The sequence below is a fragment of the Salvelinus namaycush genome, chromosome 2, assembly GCF_016432855.1.
Source record: "Salvelinus namaycush isolate Seneca chromosome 2, SaNama_1.0, whole genome shotgun sequence".
NCBI classification, from domain to species: Eukaryota; Metazoa; Chordata; class Actinopteri; order Salmoniformes; family Salmonidae; genus Salvelinus; species Salvelinus namaycush.
The window spans coordinates 58299735-58318779 of NC_052308.1; the positions used below are offsets into that span (position 1 = coordinate 58299735).

The following is a 19045-nucleotide window of genomic DNA, read 5'->3' on the forward strand; positions in this document are numbered from 1 at the left end:
CAAACCTCATTAGCAATAGGGATTCTAATTGGTGGAGGATAAGGAGGATGGTGGAGGATAAGGTGATGAGCTAAGTGCTATGATTATATATATTAGGTGACATAAACATAGGCTTCGGGCATTTGACCACGATGACTCGGACTAGAGAATCTATAAGACATTCTCTTAACAAATTTCACCTAAAAGGTTGTGTATTTTATCATGTAATCATGAATAAATCACTGTTGATAGGGATAGACTAAATGAATCGTGGATGGTGGTCTTAATCCAAAATCTAATTACTGACAAAGCCCTTCTTGCGCCTGCAAATTTCTTCCCAAAAAACAACATTGCATGAGACGCCTTGAGGAAATCAAAATAACCTTTTTTGTGACATTCATTCTTGGTGAATTATTGTGCCGTGGTGCTAAAAATGCTAGGCATGGGAAGAGAACAAGTTGAAATGACACACACAAGTTGTTATAGGACCAACTGACCATTACATTTGGTTAAACAGGTTGAGTGAAATGTCGATATACCATGACGGACACAAATTGAAAGCTAATTAATTGGAAATAGAGAGTTAAGTTTGCTGTGATGGCAGTTACAAGCTACAGGAGTAATCCAACCCACTGGAGTCATTAATTATTCATGCCAATAACAGCATCCAACAAATGAGCATCTGTCGATACATGCATCATCGGGGCAAAGTCATCCTACGGAGTCCAACTTCAAAGAACTGTTGTGTTCCCTCTTGAAACAGGGACCTTTTCAGTTAAAGCGGTATCATTTTCTCCATTCCATGTTTTTAAAAAGATATTAGCACTAACCCTTGACTTGTGGTTGTGTGGATCTTTAATAAATGTTGACAGATTGGGATAGGCTTGCGAGCCGCCACCGCCGGTCAGCTCCCAATGTTTTTAAGCTGCGGCCTGGACCCAGGCCATATGGCCAGGCTCACGTGACTTTACTATTGAATCAGCGTAGCAGTAGCAACCCTCCCCCGTTCCCAACCCCCACTGTGCTGAGCGTTACTCTGGGAGCAGAAAAACAGTACTGGGTGAAAGCAAACACAACCCAGTCGCTCAAATGTTTACATTTTGACATAGGCATTTGGGACAATGGGAAATGTAATTGTAAATCTCCACCACAGCCTTGGAGCAGTACTTTTGAATAATCGCCTAATGAATTTATGAATAGCCTAAATGTAGCAGCAGAAAGATTGTGTGTGTGTGTGTGTGTGTGTGTGTGTGTCTGTGTGGTTGCTACTGGTCACAGTGGTAACAGTTGCAAAGGCACTCTGTAAGCTCAGGCGTGAGATGAGTTTAACAATGGTAATCAATGATATTTGGAACCAGAAAACAAAGTTAGGTCTAGCCTATAAACTAATCTATTATTTACCCCTATCTGCATCACCCCTGACCATGCTAAATAATCACTTGTAGATAGGAGGTCCTTGCAAGTTGAGTAAACATCTATTCTCCGTTCACATAACCACATGATGGAACAGCCTGAAATAGATTTAGCCTAAGCACCACATTTATGAGTTCCACCAGGGCTAACACTAATTTTCCAGGATCTCAACCTATATAAAGAAACAAGATGTTGGGCCAACACTATAGGGCTCCCAAGAGGAACAAACAGACATGCTGAATTATATTTTTCTCACCATCATTACAGTTTAACAACGCAGGGTCATTGTTCTTCAAATAGCTGTACTTCTTGTTTTGTGTCCACTTTCCAACCCATGTTTAACAAGCAAAATTACACAACTGATAAGGCAACGATCTTCTTCTTCACTAGGTTCAACTGTCGTCAAGATATGCCATCCACTCATTAGTCAAGATTGTTTTTAAAGATCAGTGTCTGGTTGAACAAGAAAAGGGAAAACGTTTAGATGTTGTTGAGGATGACATGTTGGCTCTAAGTTACACATCATCACTAGGGTATATTGTTACACAGTAATAATCAGGTACTCTACCATGTCCAAGGTCTATAAGGACAGTAAATCCTCACTTGGAAACACCGGACCTCAAGAGAGCCAAACAAGTGACACACTCAAGAGCTTAGATAATATCTTGATTTCCCGTTCTGCAGACCAGCTAATAATAGAATACCATTGTGCCCATTGTGTGTGGAAGCCTGCACCCACCTCATGGATAATCTAAACATAGAACCCTATCCAGGTTACGACTGACACAGATTAGTGCAATGCAGGAAAGCCTGTTCAAATTTGTAAGAAGATTAGTTTGTGTTTTGTTTCACATTGAATTTGTTTATAAAACTACTGTCACACTTTCTTGCTGCACACAAAGAGGATCTTGTAAGTCTCTTACCCAAGAGTGGTTGTATTTTTATTTATTTTACCTTTATTTAACTAGGCAAGTCGGTTAAGAACACATTCTTATTTACTGGTTACAGCAGTCGCGCTCTGGGTGTGGGGTAAGATTTGAGGCTCACACTACCTCTCATATGACTATGCATGGTATACATTCTACTCCCGATGTAAGGGCCTGAGACTGCTATGAATGGGTGCACTCAACCAAAGTATGCATTATCTGCACTTCTGTACCTAAACAGTTTGCACTCCAATGTGCATTTACCTGGAGTCAATGGCAAGTTTTCCTGTATCAATGCCAAGTGAGATCAAGTTAATAAATTGCCTGACTGGGCAGATGAGACAGTGGATTGCGCAGTCAGATGGAACAGACTAAATAGGCATTTTAATATCATATAATTTAGCCAGTGGTAACTTGTGAAATAGACACCGGCTGGAATGCGGTTTTAACCAATAACCATTCAAGATTAGATCCACCCGTTGTATAAAAAAAACCAATAAGGGTTACATTTTGTAAGCTGGGATGTTCTATATGAATTCAATCACTTTTTGACAGCACTCCTTTTGATTTGAACGAAACCTTCCATTCACGTTTTCCCACGGTAGAAGTGGTCAAAAAGTGACTTTTTGGACATGAATGACAAAACATTCAGGAGAGAGGCGCTCAAAATTGACCCATTTTGCATACTTTACCATGAGACATCCAGATCTTCAACACTGAAAAATATCAACAATTGAGTTTGATATCATTTGAAAGCTTAACGATTTGTCAAACTATTGTTACATTAAAAAAAAAAAAAAAAAAATATGTTACATTTAAAACTAGAATCGGTAGTTGAAACAATAACAAAGCGGACACCCTGTCTCTGTTTCGGTGAAAGGCTAACAGATGGGCATGGAGAAATGATAGACAGAGATATGGATTCAAGGACTGACTACCCATGATATCAAAATGATAGTTTTAACCATGTTGAGGCTATCCAGTGTTTGTTTACATTTGTGTTTTACAAACATTGGAGTAAAACAATCTTATATGATTGATGGGGTACAACAGTTGTACTAATAATTTATAAGTTATATTCTTCAAGAATCAATGGGTATATAAGTTTTTAAAAATTATGTAGCATCTAAGGATTGTAGCTTTAACATAAATTATCTAAAAATGCCGATTTTTTTAATTGAATAAGAATTGAACAGAAGAAAATCTGACAGATTGTGCTAAACTTTAGGATTGTGGAGGTTATTCCCTATTTTGCCATTGCAAATGTAATTACCAAAGCCTAACACCATACCCAAACCAGGCGAGCACGTCCGCCATCGTGCACAAATTGATTTTGTCCCCCCACACCAAACCCGATCACGACACGCAGGTTGAAGTATCAAAACAAGCTCTGAACCAATTATATTAATTTGGGAACAGGTCGAAAAGCATTAAACATTTATGGCAATTTAGCTAGCTTGATTGCAGTTGCTAGCTAATTTGTCCTATTTAGCTAGCTTGCTGTTGCTAGATAATTTGTTCTGGGATATAAACATTGAGTTGTTATTTTACCTGAAATGCACAAAGTCCTCTACTCCGACAATTAATCCACTCATAAAAAGGTCAGCCGAATCGTTTCTAGTCATCTCTCCTCCTTCCAGGATTTTTCTTCTTTGGACTTTATATGGCGATTGGCATCTAACTTCCATAGTATAACCACGACGACGACCGACCTCAGTTTGTCTTTAAATCACCCACGTGGGTATAACCAATGAGGAGATGGCACGTGGGTATCTGCTTCTATAAACCAATGAGGAGATGGGAGAGACAGGACTTGCACCGCGTTCAGCGTCACAAATAGAACTGACTTCTATTTTAGCGCTTGCCAACGCAGACGCTCGTTGGCACGCGCGAGCAGTGTGGGTGCATTGATTGAATAACATGTGTACATTTATTTTGCAACGCGAGCGGTGTGGTCAGCATGTAATGATGAATTATGACTTTCCATAAGTGAAATAGGCTATTCCCAATGGGCACAAACAGTTACATTTTTTGGTGCTTTTTTTAATCCCCAATTGGTAGTTACAGTCTTGTCACATCGCTGCAACTCCCCTACAGAGTCGGGAGAGGCTATGGTCGAGAGCCATGCTTCCTCCAAAACATGACCCTGCCAAGCCGCACTGCTAACTTAACCAGAAGCCAGCCGCACCAGTGTGTTGGAGGAAACACCGTCCAACAGGAGACCAAAGTCAGCTTGCAGGCGCTGGCCCGCCACAAGGAGTCACTAGAGCGCGATGGGACAAGGAAATCCTGGCCAGCCAAATCCTCCCCTAACCTGGGCCAATTGTGCGCCACCCTGTGGGACTCCCAGTCACGGCCGGTTGTGACACAGCCCGGGGCTGTAGTGACCCCTCAAGCACGGTCTTAGACCACGGCGCCACTCGGGAGGCTGTTGTTTTTTTATTTTTTTTATTCTGTCCATACACAAAAAGGCAATGGTCAATAACATTATCATCATGTCATCCAACAATGTTGTGTATGGACAGAATACACTTAGTTTGTGTTAGACAACCACAAACCTTTAAATTGTGATTTTACTTGTGTGTGGTCCATTGAAGTTTTTCTGGCTAAATAAGGTGTAGTAGCCTAACTGGCAGTTAACCTCATATGCATGATTTTAAACCATTCTTTAAATTTCTGAAATGTCATGAGATATGATTTAAGGAAAGCAGAACCTGATAGCTAGACATTCAGAGAACACACGGAATTTCTGAACTACATTAGCAACAATAGTGGAATCGGTGGTTCGCCTTCAAAATAAAAGTCTGCCACTGAAACTGACGCAAACAGATGAAACAAGAGAAAATAAAGTCCAACACTAAAAGCTACGACACTAACATTTGTGCAAACTCTTTAGAATTGTAATCTATGGGTGTCACAGAGTAGGCTGGAACCCCATTTCATGAACCCAGGATCCATAGGTAAGGCTGTACATGTTCAATACACATACAGTAGGTTGACTGGTGAGATTGGAAGGAAAAATCCACTCCAAACCACTCATTCCTTTACATTTACAGTGTTAAATAAACAAATATGTGAGAACAATATTTTTGTGAACAACTTTCTAATTTTGGCATTATAATAAGGTTGGTAGCAATAATGAAAATCGTTGTGGAAATCTGTTGCATCTCAAGTCATTTACAAAATCCATAATGCAATGCTCTCTATTGGTCTGGCTGTCTGGCTAGATAGCTAACTAGCAAACGTAGCTACACACAATAATACCAAAGAAATATCAGCATATAAAGATGCTAGTTTGCTGTAAAAATTGCCTAAACAAACTGCACTATCAATTTAGGAGTCTACAATCTTAACCTGCAGATCGATGTGCCTCACAAAGTGGAGTTTGACATTCGCAACGGCAGATATACTTTGAGATGGGAAACGTTGCCCATGCTACATCAATGGGCCGTGAGGTGCATTCTGGGCGATTCTGGGACAAGAAGCGCTCTGTCAAGGAATGAATGAGAGTCTATTGGGCGGTAAAAACTCAAAAACTTAACATTAGCACGAATTTCGTCAACAATAAGTACAACATTACACATCTTTTCCGAGATGTGAGATAATTAACTTGCTATCTGTAGTATCGTATAGCTTTGGAATCCAAACATTACAGCAAGTAGCCTAGTGGTTAGTGCATTGGACCAGTAACCGAAAGGTTGCTAGATCGAATCCCTGAGCTGACAAGGTAAAAATCTGTCTTTCTTCCCCTGAACAAGGCGGTTAACCCACTGTTCCTAGGCCGTTATTGTAAATAAGAATTTGTTCTTAACTGACTTGCCTGGTTAAATAAAAAAATATATGTATGCCCCCAGTGCAATTCTGAAGTCTATACATCCGCAGTGTAATTTCAACAGATTTTTACTTGTGTCAAATTAACTAGTTATTGTATTTTGTTGAATTTATATAACACTCCATCTTTGTTTAGCAGTATCTAGTACAATTGTGGCATGATTCCACAATGTTTATCGGTTTTCATCCGTTTCAATGGGGGACTTTTATTTTGAAGGCAAACCTCCGATTCCACTATTGTCAATCACGCTAATGTTGTATACAACACCCTGGTCAAGGAAGCCCATAATTGGCCAAGATGTGGGGTATTCAAACGTAAGGTTACAAACAATCATGTCCTGTATTATTACCCTGGATTGGAAGACTGGGTTTACTGAAAGTCATTAATGCAGCCAGTGATTAATTGAAGGCTACACGCGCGGCAGGTAGTTTAGCGGTTAAGCGCGTTGGGACAGTGGCCGAAACGTTGCTGGTTCGAATCCTGACATGACTAGGTCTAAAATCTGTCGACATTGCCTTGGTACTTAACCCTAATTGCTCCCATAAGTCTGCTAAATGACAAAAATATACAGTATTTACAGAACCTGCTATTGTTTACACTGTATGCCACTGTTGCCAGCAACATGTTGATTGTCAGTGTGCTAAAAACCTACTCCGATTTTGCGTGGAGATCCTGCCTTTGTCTCAATATAATAGAGAACTAGATGCTATAGGCTGAGGAACTACATAAAACATAGCCTAAGGAGTGAGGGCACATTCTAAACAATTCTGACTTGTCTAATCAAAATCTTAATCATAACACGCACATCAAAGGAACATGTAGTCTGTTACAATAACTCACCGGCATCATATTGGCTCCGTATCGCATGCAACGTTGGCTACTGCTATCTTCGATTCGAGGATATCAAATCCCTCACGTATTCGATAACCCAACAGAGCAGTGACATCGGATCAAGTTTATTCCTTTTTTCTGTCGCCCCCGTGTATTATACGCACGAGCGCCTCTCTAATTTACATTCTCCTAAACCACAATTATTGATGTTGTCTTTACTGGAGACCTGTTGCAGTGGTATTGTAACAATGCCCTTCTCAATGACAACGATCTATACCTTGAAATAATTTCCCAGGATTAGTCCGGTGGACACCTAATCGACATGGCCATTTGGCCCAACAAAGGTTTTGTACAAATGTGCAGCCATGAATAATAGAACGGCAGAAATAGCCTACTGTACGTTCACTGTTAAATCCAATTTTCAATCCATATTTAATCTATCTATTAAAGACTAACATTTTTAGACGAATGTGTATCTTTACGGGCATTTGCCCACTAGGAAAGCTATCAGTTGAATTAACAAACGACTGCAACCCAACCCAAAATCGAGTGACGCGATCTGCGAATATAATAATGCTGCGTTCATAACCAAGCGGGAAGGTGGTAATCATCAGTTGTGCGATATATAGGAGTTGTGTGCGTTCACATGCTTTCAACTCGTTGAGAAACGCTGATTGGCTAATGGCAAACAAGCTGCGTCAACCATCATTTAAAAGTAGAGCTATCATGCACATAAACAAATTGACTACAAAAAATATATTAATAGATTCGTTTTTATGAATACTGTTTTGTTGTTGCATGTAACTGCCGAAAATGCTATTATAGTAGCCCTGTCTAATAAAACTATCCTTACCATAGTAAACTTATAGTCAAACCTATAGTCAAATGAGTATGATATGTTACGTTTGGTATATATGGTTATGTAAGACTTTTTGGGCGACCAAACCAAATACAAATCAAATGTTATTTATTGTTCTTTTAATGTTCTTTTATTTTTAACTTTAGTTTATTTAGTAAATATTTTTCTTAACTCTCTTTTTTTCTTAAAAATGCATTGTTGGTTAAGGGCTTGTAAGTAAGCATTTCACGGTAAGGTGACAAATGTGACAAATAAAATGTTATTAGATTTTTCACGTGGCGAATACAACAGGTGTAGTAGACCTTACCGTGAAATGTTTATTTACAAGCCCTTAACTCTTATTTTTCTTAAAACTGCATTGTTGGTTAAGTAAATATTGACAAAATTTTATTTTATTTTAAAGTAACACAATAAAATAACAATAACGAGGCGATATATACAGCGGGTACCGATACCGAGGCAATGTGCGGGGGTGACTATGCATAGATAATAAACAGCGAGTAGCAGCAGCGTAAAAAGAAAAAGGGGTGTCAATGCAAATAGTCTGGGTAGCCATTTGATTAGCTGTTCAGGAGTATTATGGCTTGGGAGTAGAAGCTTCTAAAGAGCCTTTTGGACCTAGACTTCGCGCTCCGGTACCGCTTGCCGTGCGGTAGCAGAGAGAACAGTCTATGACTAGGGGGGCTGGAGTCATTGGCAATTATTAGGGCCTTCTTCTGACACCGCCTTGTATACAGGTCCTGGATGGCAGGAAGCTTGGCCCCAGTGATGTACTGGTTCGTACGCACTACCCTCTGTAGCACCTAGCGGTCTGATGCCAAGCAGTTGGCATACCAGACTGTGATGCAACCAGTCAGGATGTTCTTGATGGTGCCGATGTAAAGCTTTTTGAGGATCTGAGGACCCATGCCAGATCTTTTCAGTCTCCTGAGGGGGAATAGGCGTTGTCGTGCCCTCTTCATGACTGTCTTGGTGTGTTTGGACCATGATAGTTTGTTGATGATGTGGACACCAAGTAACTTGAAGCTCTCGACCTTGCTCCACTACAGCCCCATCGATGAGAATGGGGGCGTGCTCGGCCCTCCTTTTCCTGTAGTCCATAGTCATCTCCTTTGTCTTGATCACGTTGAAGAGATTGTTGTCCTGGCACCACACTGCCAGGTCTCTGACCTCCTCCTTATAGGCTGTCTAATCGTTGTCGGTGATCAGGCCTACCACCGTTGTGTTGTCAGAAACCGTAAGGATGGTGTTCGTGTCGTGCTTGGCTACGCAGTCGTGGGTGAACAGGGAGTACAGGAGGGGACTAAGCACGTACTCCTGAGGGGCCCGTGTTGAGGATCAGCATGGCAGATGTGTTGTTGCCTACCCTTACCACCTGGGACGGCCCGTCAGGAAGTCCAGGATCCAGTTGCAGTGGGAGGTGTTTAGTCTCAGGGTCCTTAGCTTAGTGATGAGCTTTGAGGGCACTATGGTGGTGAACGCTGAGCTGTGGTCAGTGAACAGCATTTTCACATAGGTGTTCCTTTTTTTCAAGTGGGAAAGGGCAGTGTGGAGTGCAGTAGAGATTGCGTCATCTGTGGATCTGTTGGGGCGGTATGCAAATTGGAGTGGGTCTAGGGTTTCTGTGATGATGGCATTGATGTGATCCATGACCAGCCTTTCAAAGTGCAACAGGTTGGTAGTCATTTGGGCAGGTTACCTTGGTGTTCTTGGGCACAGGGACTATGGTGGTCTGCTTGAAACATGTAGGTATTACAGACTGGGTCAGGGACAGGTTGAAAATGTCAGTGATGGCATTTTTGGTCAACACATGCTCTGAGTACACATCCACGTAATATGAGTTATAGATCTGTCATTCTCATTGAAAGCAAGTCTAAGAAGAGGTAGATCTGTTTTAAGTGCGCTATTTTGATGCTTCCCGTTCATAATTGTTTGTATCATTTACTTTCAGTTTTATACACCAGCTTCAAAAAGCTGAAAATACAATATTTAGGGTTTTTGAAAAGATATTTCACAGTGGTTAGATGTTAAAATGAATCTCTACATTGCTTGTTTTGTCACAAACTGAAATTAGAAGAACTATTAGAATTTTAGCATCCAGGTAAAGATGGAGCGATTTCTGCATATTGCACCTTTAAGGCAAAAAGTAAAGTAGGGTGGATGGGTGGGTAGGCGTACACCATGAAAGTCTCACAACTCATCACGGAAAACTTTAGCATTTGAACTAATTAGCAACTTTGCAACTACTTACTACTTTTTTGCTACTTAGCATGTCAGTGTAACAGTATAACTTTAGTACGTCCCCTCGCCCCGACCTCGGGCGCGAACCAAGGACCCTCTGCACACATCAACAACAGTCACCCACGAAGCATCGTTACCCATCGCTCCACAAAAGCAGAGCAAGGGGAACCACTACTTCTAGGTTTCAGAGCAAGTGACGTAACCGACTGAAAGGCTGCTAGCTCGCACCACCGCTAACTAGCTAGCCATTTCACATCCGCTACATCAGTTAACCCTTCCCCTAACCCGTAACCTTTTAACCTCTAGCCTAGCTAACGTTAGCCACCTAGCTACTGTTAGCATTAGCCACACCGGCCACCTAGCGAACTTTAGCAACAACAAATCAGAATTCTTAACATATATGTTTTATGAAACGTAACATATCATATGAATTGTAATTTGTAAGATATCATACGAAATGGATGATGGACCACAAATTAATAGATTACATACTAAACGTAACATATAATAATTGAAATGTTCCGGATTTATATTTACTATGTTACGTCTACCCCTGAGTGCAGGTTGGTTATAGAGGTCCTTTTCCTTTGTCAACAACATCAGAGTTGAGCATGTTTATTTTATTTTTTATTTAACTAGGCATGTGATAGAAGTGGGTGATTATGCCGCGTTCACATGTTAGTCGGAACTAGAAAACACGGACATTTCCGAGTTGCTGATTCGTTGAAAGCAGCATATGTATAACTACAACCAGTTAGCAAATCGTAAATTTCAGCGTTTCCTAGTTCCGACTAGCATGTGAGAGGCATAAGCATCCACCAACCCATTAGCGATGATAAACGACTTTCCCAGTAATTACCAGTTGGAGAGCCGTTCAAATGGATTCATCCAATCATATGTTAAATACCAATTTACTTAGTTGTGACCGCAGCTTAATCCCACCTGGCAACAATAAACTCCTCCTTGTTTCACCATGCTGGGATGTGGCTTCTACCAACCCCTGACAGCATGTTGAAAAGAGGGATGTCCACAGTAGCATCGAAATCCAGGTACAATGTAATGTAGTTTAAGGAAGTTCAATCAGAAAGGCTGGTCTGAATGCTTGCTTTAACTTAATACAGTTAGCACAATATAATTTACATTGTTTCCTATTCTATATGCATAGTGGGAATGTATATGTTAGAGGTTACAAACGTTATCATCAGCATAGAGCCCCACAGTGGTGTCATAATACACACAAAAGCTAGAGGTGAAACAGGGAAATGGTTCCACCATTCATTTGTTCCATAAGGGATTTTAGAAACACTTAAAATAAGTGCTGTGTTTCGTGTAGGCTTACCCTGGCGTGTCGTTTTGATAACAATGGAAATCTCTCTCAGACAAGGTGACTTTTATGGATATGACTCACGCTGTGGTACTCTATGGTGTCATATCTCTCCTCTCGCTTAATGTCATGCGGCATTCACGTGCTAGTTGGAACTAAGAAACTCTGACATTTTCGACATACAAACTGGTTGAACACGGCACGTATATACAGTACCAGTCAAAAGTTTGGACACACCTACTCATTCCATGGGTTCTCTTTATTTTTACTATTTTCTACATTGTAGAATAATAGTGAAAACATCAAAACTATGAAATAACACATATGGAATCATGTAGTAAACAAAACCATTTTTTTTTTTTAAATCAACATTTTATATTTGAGATTCTTCAAAGTAGCCACCCTTTGCCTTGATAACAAGCTTACCTACGTTATCTTACTTGCTGTGTTACAGCAAAAGTTACTGACAACTCATCCACATCGTCTCGTTCATTTACAGTACACTGAACAAAAATATAAAACGCAACAACTTCAAAGATGAGTTCAAATCAAATTTTATTTGTCACATGCACCGAATACAACAGGTGTAGACCTTACAGTGAAATGCATTTGTAATGTAGTGAAGCCGTCTCTATAGCAAAGCAAAGGTCTCTCATAATCATGTGAAACGTCAATTGCTATGGAAATGCTGGGATGTGTTTTTCTATGAAAATTATGTTTAATGTAATGATGCAACTATGCTGGTGATACGATATAGATTACAATTATTATCCTGAATATTAAGGCTATACTCACACACATACACTCAGCCACGGAAATTGGCTGGGTTATTATTTATTCAGACATCACACATTATATAGTCTTACTCTTATCCAGAATTCACACACACTCTCACTAAATCACATCCAATATCACATCAACCTACTCAGATCTACTACACACATAATATCTTGACTTAATTTTCTAACATCTGTGGCATTGGCTCACAGGCAAGGGAATAAAAAAAATATATATAGCTAGAACCTGTTTCTTGAATTCTAAACATCAGACATTTGAAATATCATACGTCTAATGGCAGTAACTTTACAAGCACTAATTATGCTAAATGTAGACTGAGAATAGTATCTAGTTATGGTAAGGGGTGAAATAAGTATAGCCAGTTATAATTGTAACGGCTTAGCACAAAATAAAAAAAGATCAGTCTTTACGTGGCTAAAAGAAAAGGAATATAACATACTGTTTACAGGAAACTGAAGTTGCGTGGAAAAAGGAATGGGGTGGTGAAAATTGTCTGTCATGGACAAAGGAGCTCATAAGGTGTGATATTAATGAACAAAAATGTCGATCCGAATGTGCAAATCGTCAGGAATGATTCGCAAGGAAGCTGGATCCTTTAGAAAATTAAAGTGGATGAAAAACAGATTTGGCTCATTAATCTATATGGTCCAAATGAGGATGATCTATACTTCTTTGAAAATATTTATACCAATTTATTGAACTTACAGGCAACAAACAATCAAATCATTATGGTGGGAGACTATAACACAGTGTTAAGTACCATAATGAACCGTAAAGGAAATCACTGTACAAACTATCATCACCGTACCCTCAAGGAAATCACAAATATTATGGACACATTAGAAATAGGGGATATTTGGAAAATAAGAAACCCTTACTTACCTAATGAGATACACATGGAGGAGACTTAATCAAGCTAGTCATCTTGACTAAGTTCTTGACTCTTTCGATTTTGCATCGAACGTTAAATTAGTATTGATAGGAGACAGAATGCAATTGGATCATCATCTAATTGGCCTTCACATAACTCTTACATAATTTCCACGTGGACTGGGATATTGGAAATTGAATCAAAGTCTACTGGAGGACAAGTTGTTCTTAACTAAGACAAAATAATTTCTAACTGAATTTTTCCCAGTACAGTAGAGGTTCAGCAAATCCACTTATTGTTTGGGATACCTTTAAAATGTACCTCCAGGAGGTCATTCCATTCAATATTCATCAATAATAAAAAAGCAGTTTCTGTCTAAAGAGACAAGACTATCAAGGGAAATACATTAACTAATAGTACAGGTAATGTAGATAGCAATAAAAATGATACTACAGGAGATACAAAATAAGTTAGAGGGGAAAAAAAGAACTGGAGGAACTTATCCGGACGTGATTGGGAGTCCCATAGGGCGGTGCACAAGTGGCCCAGCGTCTTCCGGGTTTGGCCGGGGTAGGCCATCATTGTAAATAAAAATTTGTTCTTAACTGACTTACCTAGTTAAATAAAAGGTTATATATATATGTATTTTTTTTAAATAAGAATTATTATTCAAGAACAATCTAATGTAATCTATTACAAAAATAAAGTAAACTGGAAGGAATATGGATAAAAATTAACCACATTCTTCCTGAATCTCCAACACAGGAACACTACCGAAAATAATTTGCAGAAACTGGTTACTAAAGACTGAGTCATCTATGATTCTCTGAATTATATTTCAAAAGAGGAAGCTAAATATTTTAAGCAGTTTTATTTTCTATCTCATCCTCACCCTCTGAATGACAATTACTGTAAGGAATTGTTTTCAAATAATAAAACAAAAATGGAAAATTAACAAAATGTACAAGATCAGTGTGAAGGCCAAATTACAGAGGAAAAACTTTGAGGCTATTAAATCCTTTCAGTCTGGAAAAACCCCAGAGCTTGATGGCATACCGGTACAGGTATATGAAGCCCATACAGTTGAAGTCAGAAGTTTACATACACGTAGGTTGGAGTCATTAAAATTGTTTTTCAACCACTCCACAAATTTCTTGTTAACAAACTATAGTTTTGGCAAGTCGGTTAGGACATCTACTTTGTGCATGACACAAGTAATCTTTCCAACAATTGTTTACAGACAGATTATTTCACTGTATCACAATTCCAGTGGGTCGTCAAAAGTTTACATATACTAAGTTAACTGTGCCTTTAAACACCTTGGAAAATTATGTCATGGCTTTAGAAGCTTCTGATAGGCTAATTGACATCATTTGAGTCAATTGGAGGTGTACCTGTGGATGTATTTCAAGGCCTACCTTCAAACTCAGTGCCTCTTTGCTTGACATCATGGGTGGAAAAAATCAAAAGAAATCAGCCAAGACCTCAGAAAAAAAAATTGTAGGCCTCCACAAGTCCGGTTCATTCTTTGTAACAATTTCCAAACGCCTGAAGGTACCACGTTCATCTGTACAAACAATAGTACGCAAGTATAAACACCATGGGACCAGGCAGCCGTCATACCGCTCAGGAAGGAGACGCGTTCAGTCTCCTAGAGATGAACGTACTTTGGTGCGAAAAGTGCAAATCAATCCCAGAACAACAGCAAAGGTCCCTGTGAAGATGCTGGAGGAAACCGGTACAAAAGTATCTATATCCACAGTAAAACAAGTCCTATATCGACATAACCTGAATGGCCGCTCAGCAAGAAAGAAGCCACTGCTCCAAAACCGCCATAAAAAAAAACAGACTACGGTTTGCAACTACACATGGGGACAAAGATCGTAAGTTTTGGAAAAATGTCCTCTGGTCTGATGAAAGAAAAATAGAACTGTTTGGCCATAATGACCATCGTTATGTTTGGAGGAAAAAGAGGGATGCTTGCAAGCCAAAGAACACCATCCCAACCGTGAAGCACGGGGTGGCAGCATCATGTTGTGGGGGTGCTTTGCTGCAGGAGGGACTGGTGCACTTCACAAAATAGATGGCATCACGAGGAAAGGAAAATTATGTGGATATATTGAAGCAACATCTCAAGACATCAGTCAGGAAGTTAAAGCTTGGTCGCAAATTGGTCTTCCAAATGGACAATGACCCCAAGCATACTTCCAAAGTTGTGGCAAAATGGCTTAAGGACAACAAAGTCAAGGTATTGGAGTGGCCATCACAAAGCCCTGACTTCAATCCCATAGAACATTTGTGGGCTGAACTGAAAAAGTGTGTGTGAGCAAGGAGGACTACAAACCTGACTCAGTTACACCAGCTCTGTCAGGAGGAATGGGCCAAAATTCACCCAACTTATTGTGGGAAGCTTGTGGAAGGCTACCCGAAACATTTGACCCAAGTTAAACAATTTAAAGGCAATGCTACCAAAAACGAATTGAGTGTATGTAAAAATTATTCTCTCTACTATTACTGACATTTCACATTCTTAAAATAAAGTGGTGATCCTAACTGACCTAAAATAGGGAATTATTACTAGGATTAAATGTCATGAATTGTGAAAAACTGAGTTTAAATGTATTTGGCTAAGGTGTATGTAAACTTCCGACTTCAACTGTATATAAACTCAGCAAAAAAAAGCAACTTCCTCTCACTGTCAACTGGGTTTATTTTCAGCAAACTTAACATGTGTAAATATTTGTATGAACATAACAAGATTCAACAACTGAGACAAACTGAACAAGTTCCACAGACATGTGACTAACAGAAATGGAATAATGTGTCCCTGAACAAAGGGGGGGGGTTCAAAATCAAAAGTAACAGTCAGTATCTGCTGTGGCCACCAGTTGCATTAAGTACTGCAGTACATCTCCTCATGGACTGCACCAGATTTGCCAGTTATTGTTCTGAGATGTTACCCCACTCTTCCACCAAGGCACCTGCAAGTTCCCGGACATTTCTGGGGGGAATAGCCCTAGCCCTCACCCTCCGATCCAACAGGTCCCAGACGTGCTCAATGGGATTGAGATCCAGGCTCTTCGCTGGCCATGGCAGAACAATGACATTCCTGTCTTGCAGGAAATCACGCACAGAACGAGCAGTATGGCGGGTGGCATTGTCATGCTGGAGGGTCATGTCAGGATGAGCCTGCAGGAAGGGTACCACGAGTGAGGACGATGTCTTCCCTGTAACACACAGCGTTGAGATAGCTTGTTGTCATTGCAGGCACAGTCCGATGATGCTGTGGCACACCACCCCAGACCATGATGGACCCTCCACCTCCAAAATCGATTCCGCTCCAGAGTACAGGCCTCGGGGTAACGCTCATTTCTTCAACGAAAAACCGCGACTCGTCAGTGAAGAGCACTTTTTGCCAGTCCTGTCTGTTCCTGCGATGGCGGGTTTGTGCCCATAGGCGACGTTGTTGCCGGTTATGTCTGGTGAGGACCTGCCTTATAACAGGCCTACAAGCCCTCAGTCCAGCCTCTCTCAGCCTATTGCGGACAGTATGAGCACTGATGGAGGGATTGTGCGTTCCTGGTGTAACTCGGGCAGTTGTTGTTGCCATCCTGTACCTGTCCCACAGGTGTGATGTTCAGATGTACCGATCCTGTGCAGGTGGTGTTACACGTGGTCTGCCACTGCAAGGATGATCAGCTGTCCGTCCTGTCTCCCTGTAGCGCTGTCTTAGGCGTCTCACAGTACAGACATTGCAATTTATTGCCCTGGCCACATCTGCAGTCCTCATGCCTCCTTGCAGCATGCCTAAGGCACGTTCACATAGATGAGCAGGGACCCTGGGCATCTTTCCTTTGGTGTTTTTCAGAGTCAGTAGAAAGGCCTCTTTAATATCCTAAGTTTTCATAACTGTGACCATAATTGCCTACCATCTGTAAGCTGTTAGTGTCTTAACGACCGTTCCACAGGTGCATGTTCATTAATTGTTTATGGTTCATTGAACAAGCATGGGAAACAGTGTTTAAACCCCTTACAATGAAGATATGTGAAGTTATTTGGAAGACAGGGTCCTGAAAAGGAACTTTTCTTTTTTTGCTGAGTTATATACACATATATACAAACACACTCAAAGCTCTATTATTAGCTTGTTTTAACTATTCCTATAGAAATGGTAGTCTGTCAGGTACTCAGCAGGAAGGTCTGATTTCACTATTATTAAAGCAAAACCCAGGTGGCAAATATAAAGATCCAGTCCATCTAAAAACTGGAGGCCTCTTACACATCAATGTTGTGATGCAAAAATACTAGCGAAATGTATAGCACTCAGAATTTAAAAAAGGTTTTAGCAGGTATTGTTCATGCTGATCAGGCAGTTTTTTTTTACATTGACGATACATTGGAGATAATATACAACACCTACTAGAAATAATAGAACATGAAACATCTAAGAAGCCAGGCAAGGTATTTATAGCGGATTTTGAAAAGGCCTTTGATAAAGTAAGACTGGATTGTATTTATAAATGCCTGGATTTTTTAAATTCAGGCGAGTCTCTTATAAATGGGTAAAAGTAGTGTATAGCAACCCTAGGTGTAAAATAGTAAATAGCAGCTACTTCTCAGAAAGTTTTGAATTGTCAAGAGGAGTTAAACTAGGGTGTCCGCTGTCACCATATTTATTCGTTATGGCCATTTAAAATGCTAGCATTTAAAATCAGAATTAAAAACAAGTGTCCTTGTATGCCGATGACTCAAGTTTTATATTAAGTCCGCAAGCTAGATCCCTGCAATGACTCATTGAAGATCTAGATAAGTTTAAGTCCAGAAAGGTTAAGTGTACAACAAATTCAAATCATTTAAGCAAAAAAATATTTTGCTTTATCTGAGATGCTAAACCAGACAAGATAAAGCGTGCCTATCTATATAATAAATATGAACTGGGTGGGTTGAGATGATTAAATATAAAAGCACTAAACCACAATCTAAAAGCTTCACTTACACAAAAGTTTTACTTGAACCCTAAATAGTTCTCAAGTAGATTACTATGAAAAGCTCATCCATAGTTTAAAAAAGGCCTTATGTGCAGATTGCCATGTCTCATTTTTGATTAATTGAAAATGCCATCCTTTTCAAAGTATCTCTCTTTTTCAAACAAGCATTGCAGAGCTGGTTACAATTTCACCCCCCTGAAAAGGTAGTTGTTCTCACAACAAATATTATGGCTGAACTCAATTGTTTTGGTTGATAAAATACCTGTATTTATGGAAAAGGTTATTTTGTTTTTAAATTATATTGTAAATTGGAATGGTAGTGTAATGTCTTTCATGGAGTTTATCAGAATTATATGGGAAGGTCTGCTCAATCCAAGATTACAACCAATTGATTACAGCATTTCCCCAAAAAAATGAGGCGGCAGGTGGCAGCGGGAGGAGGTAGGGAAATGGTCTGTCTGCTCAATAAATTCATCAAAACTGGCAGAGGAATACAAATATCATAAATAGGAAAGTATACCAGTTTCATTTGAGGACCAGGATGTTGACAGCTGTGCCATACAGACAGAAAAATAGCTGGGAAGATATTTATGGTTTATGGTTTTATGAGTTGATACATAAAACTACAAGATTCGAGACGTCGTGCTTTTCAGTTACAATTATTATATATAATTCTTGCCACCAACAAAACATTGAATATTTGGCGCATACAATCATCGCAGCACCGCAGATTTTGTTTGTGAGGATACAGAATCAATAGACCATTTGTTTTGGTATTGTCCTCAAGTAGCCTGTTTCTGGTCTCAGGAACGGCCGAAAAAGCATAACAATCTAAAATTGGCTCTAGAAATATCATTTTGGGAGATCTGGAGAGACCTGATCAGTCAATTACTAATACAATTAGTAAAAGTATTTATCTTCAACGCGCAATCTGTGGATTCTATTCGATTACATAGATTCAAATCGTATGTTAAACATCACAG

At 39.8% G+C, this 19045-nt stretch overlaps 1 protein-coding gene across 2 annotated transcripts in view; it reads right to left on the minus strand.

Moving 5' to 3' along the window:
• The window catches only part of LOC120065002 (apoptosis-stimulating of p53 protein 2-like), a 44995-nt gene extending 37493 nt beyond the window's left edge, over positions 1-7502 (minus strand). For both annotated transcript variants that reach the window (XM_039015650.1, XM_039015641.1), the window contains exon 1: positions 6991-7502. In XM_039015650.1, coding sequence (XP_038871578.1) covers positions 6991-7017 — 27 coding nt within the window. In that variant the 5' untranslated portion in view covers positions 7018-7502. The remainder of the gene's footprint in view (positions 1-6990) is intronic.
• Between the last annotated feature and the right edge of the window lie 11543 nt (positions 7503-19045).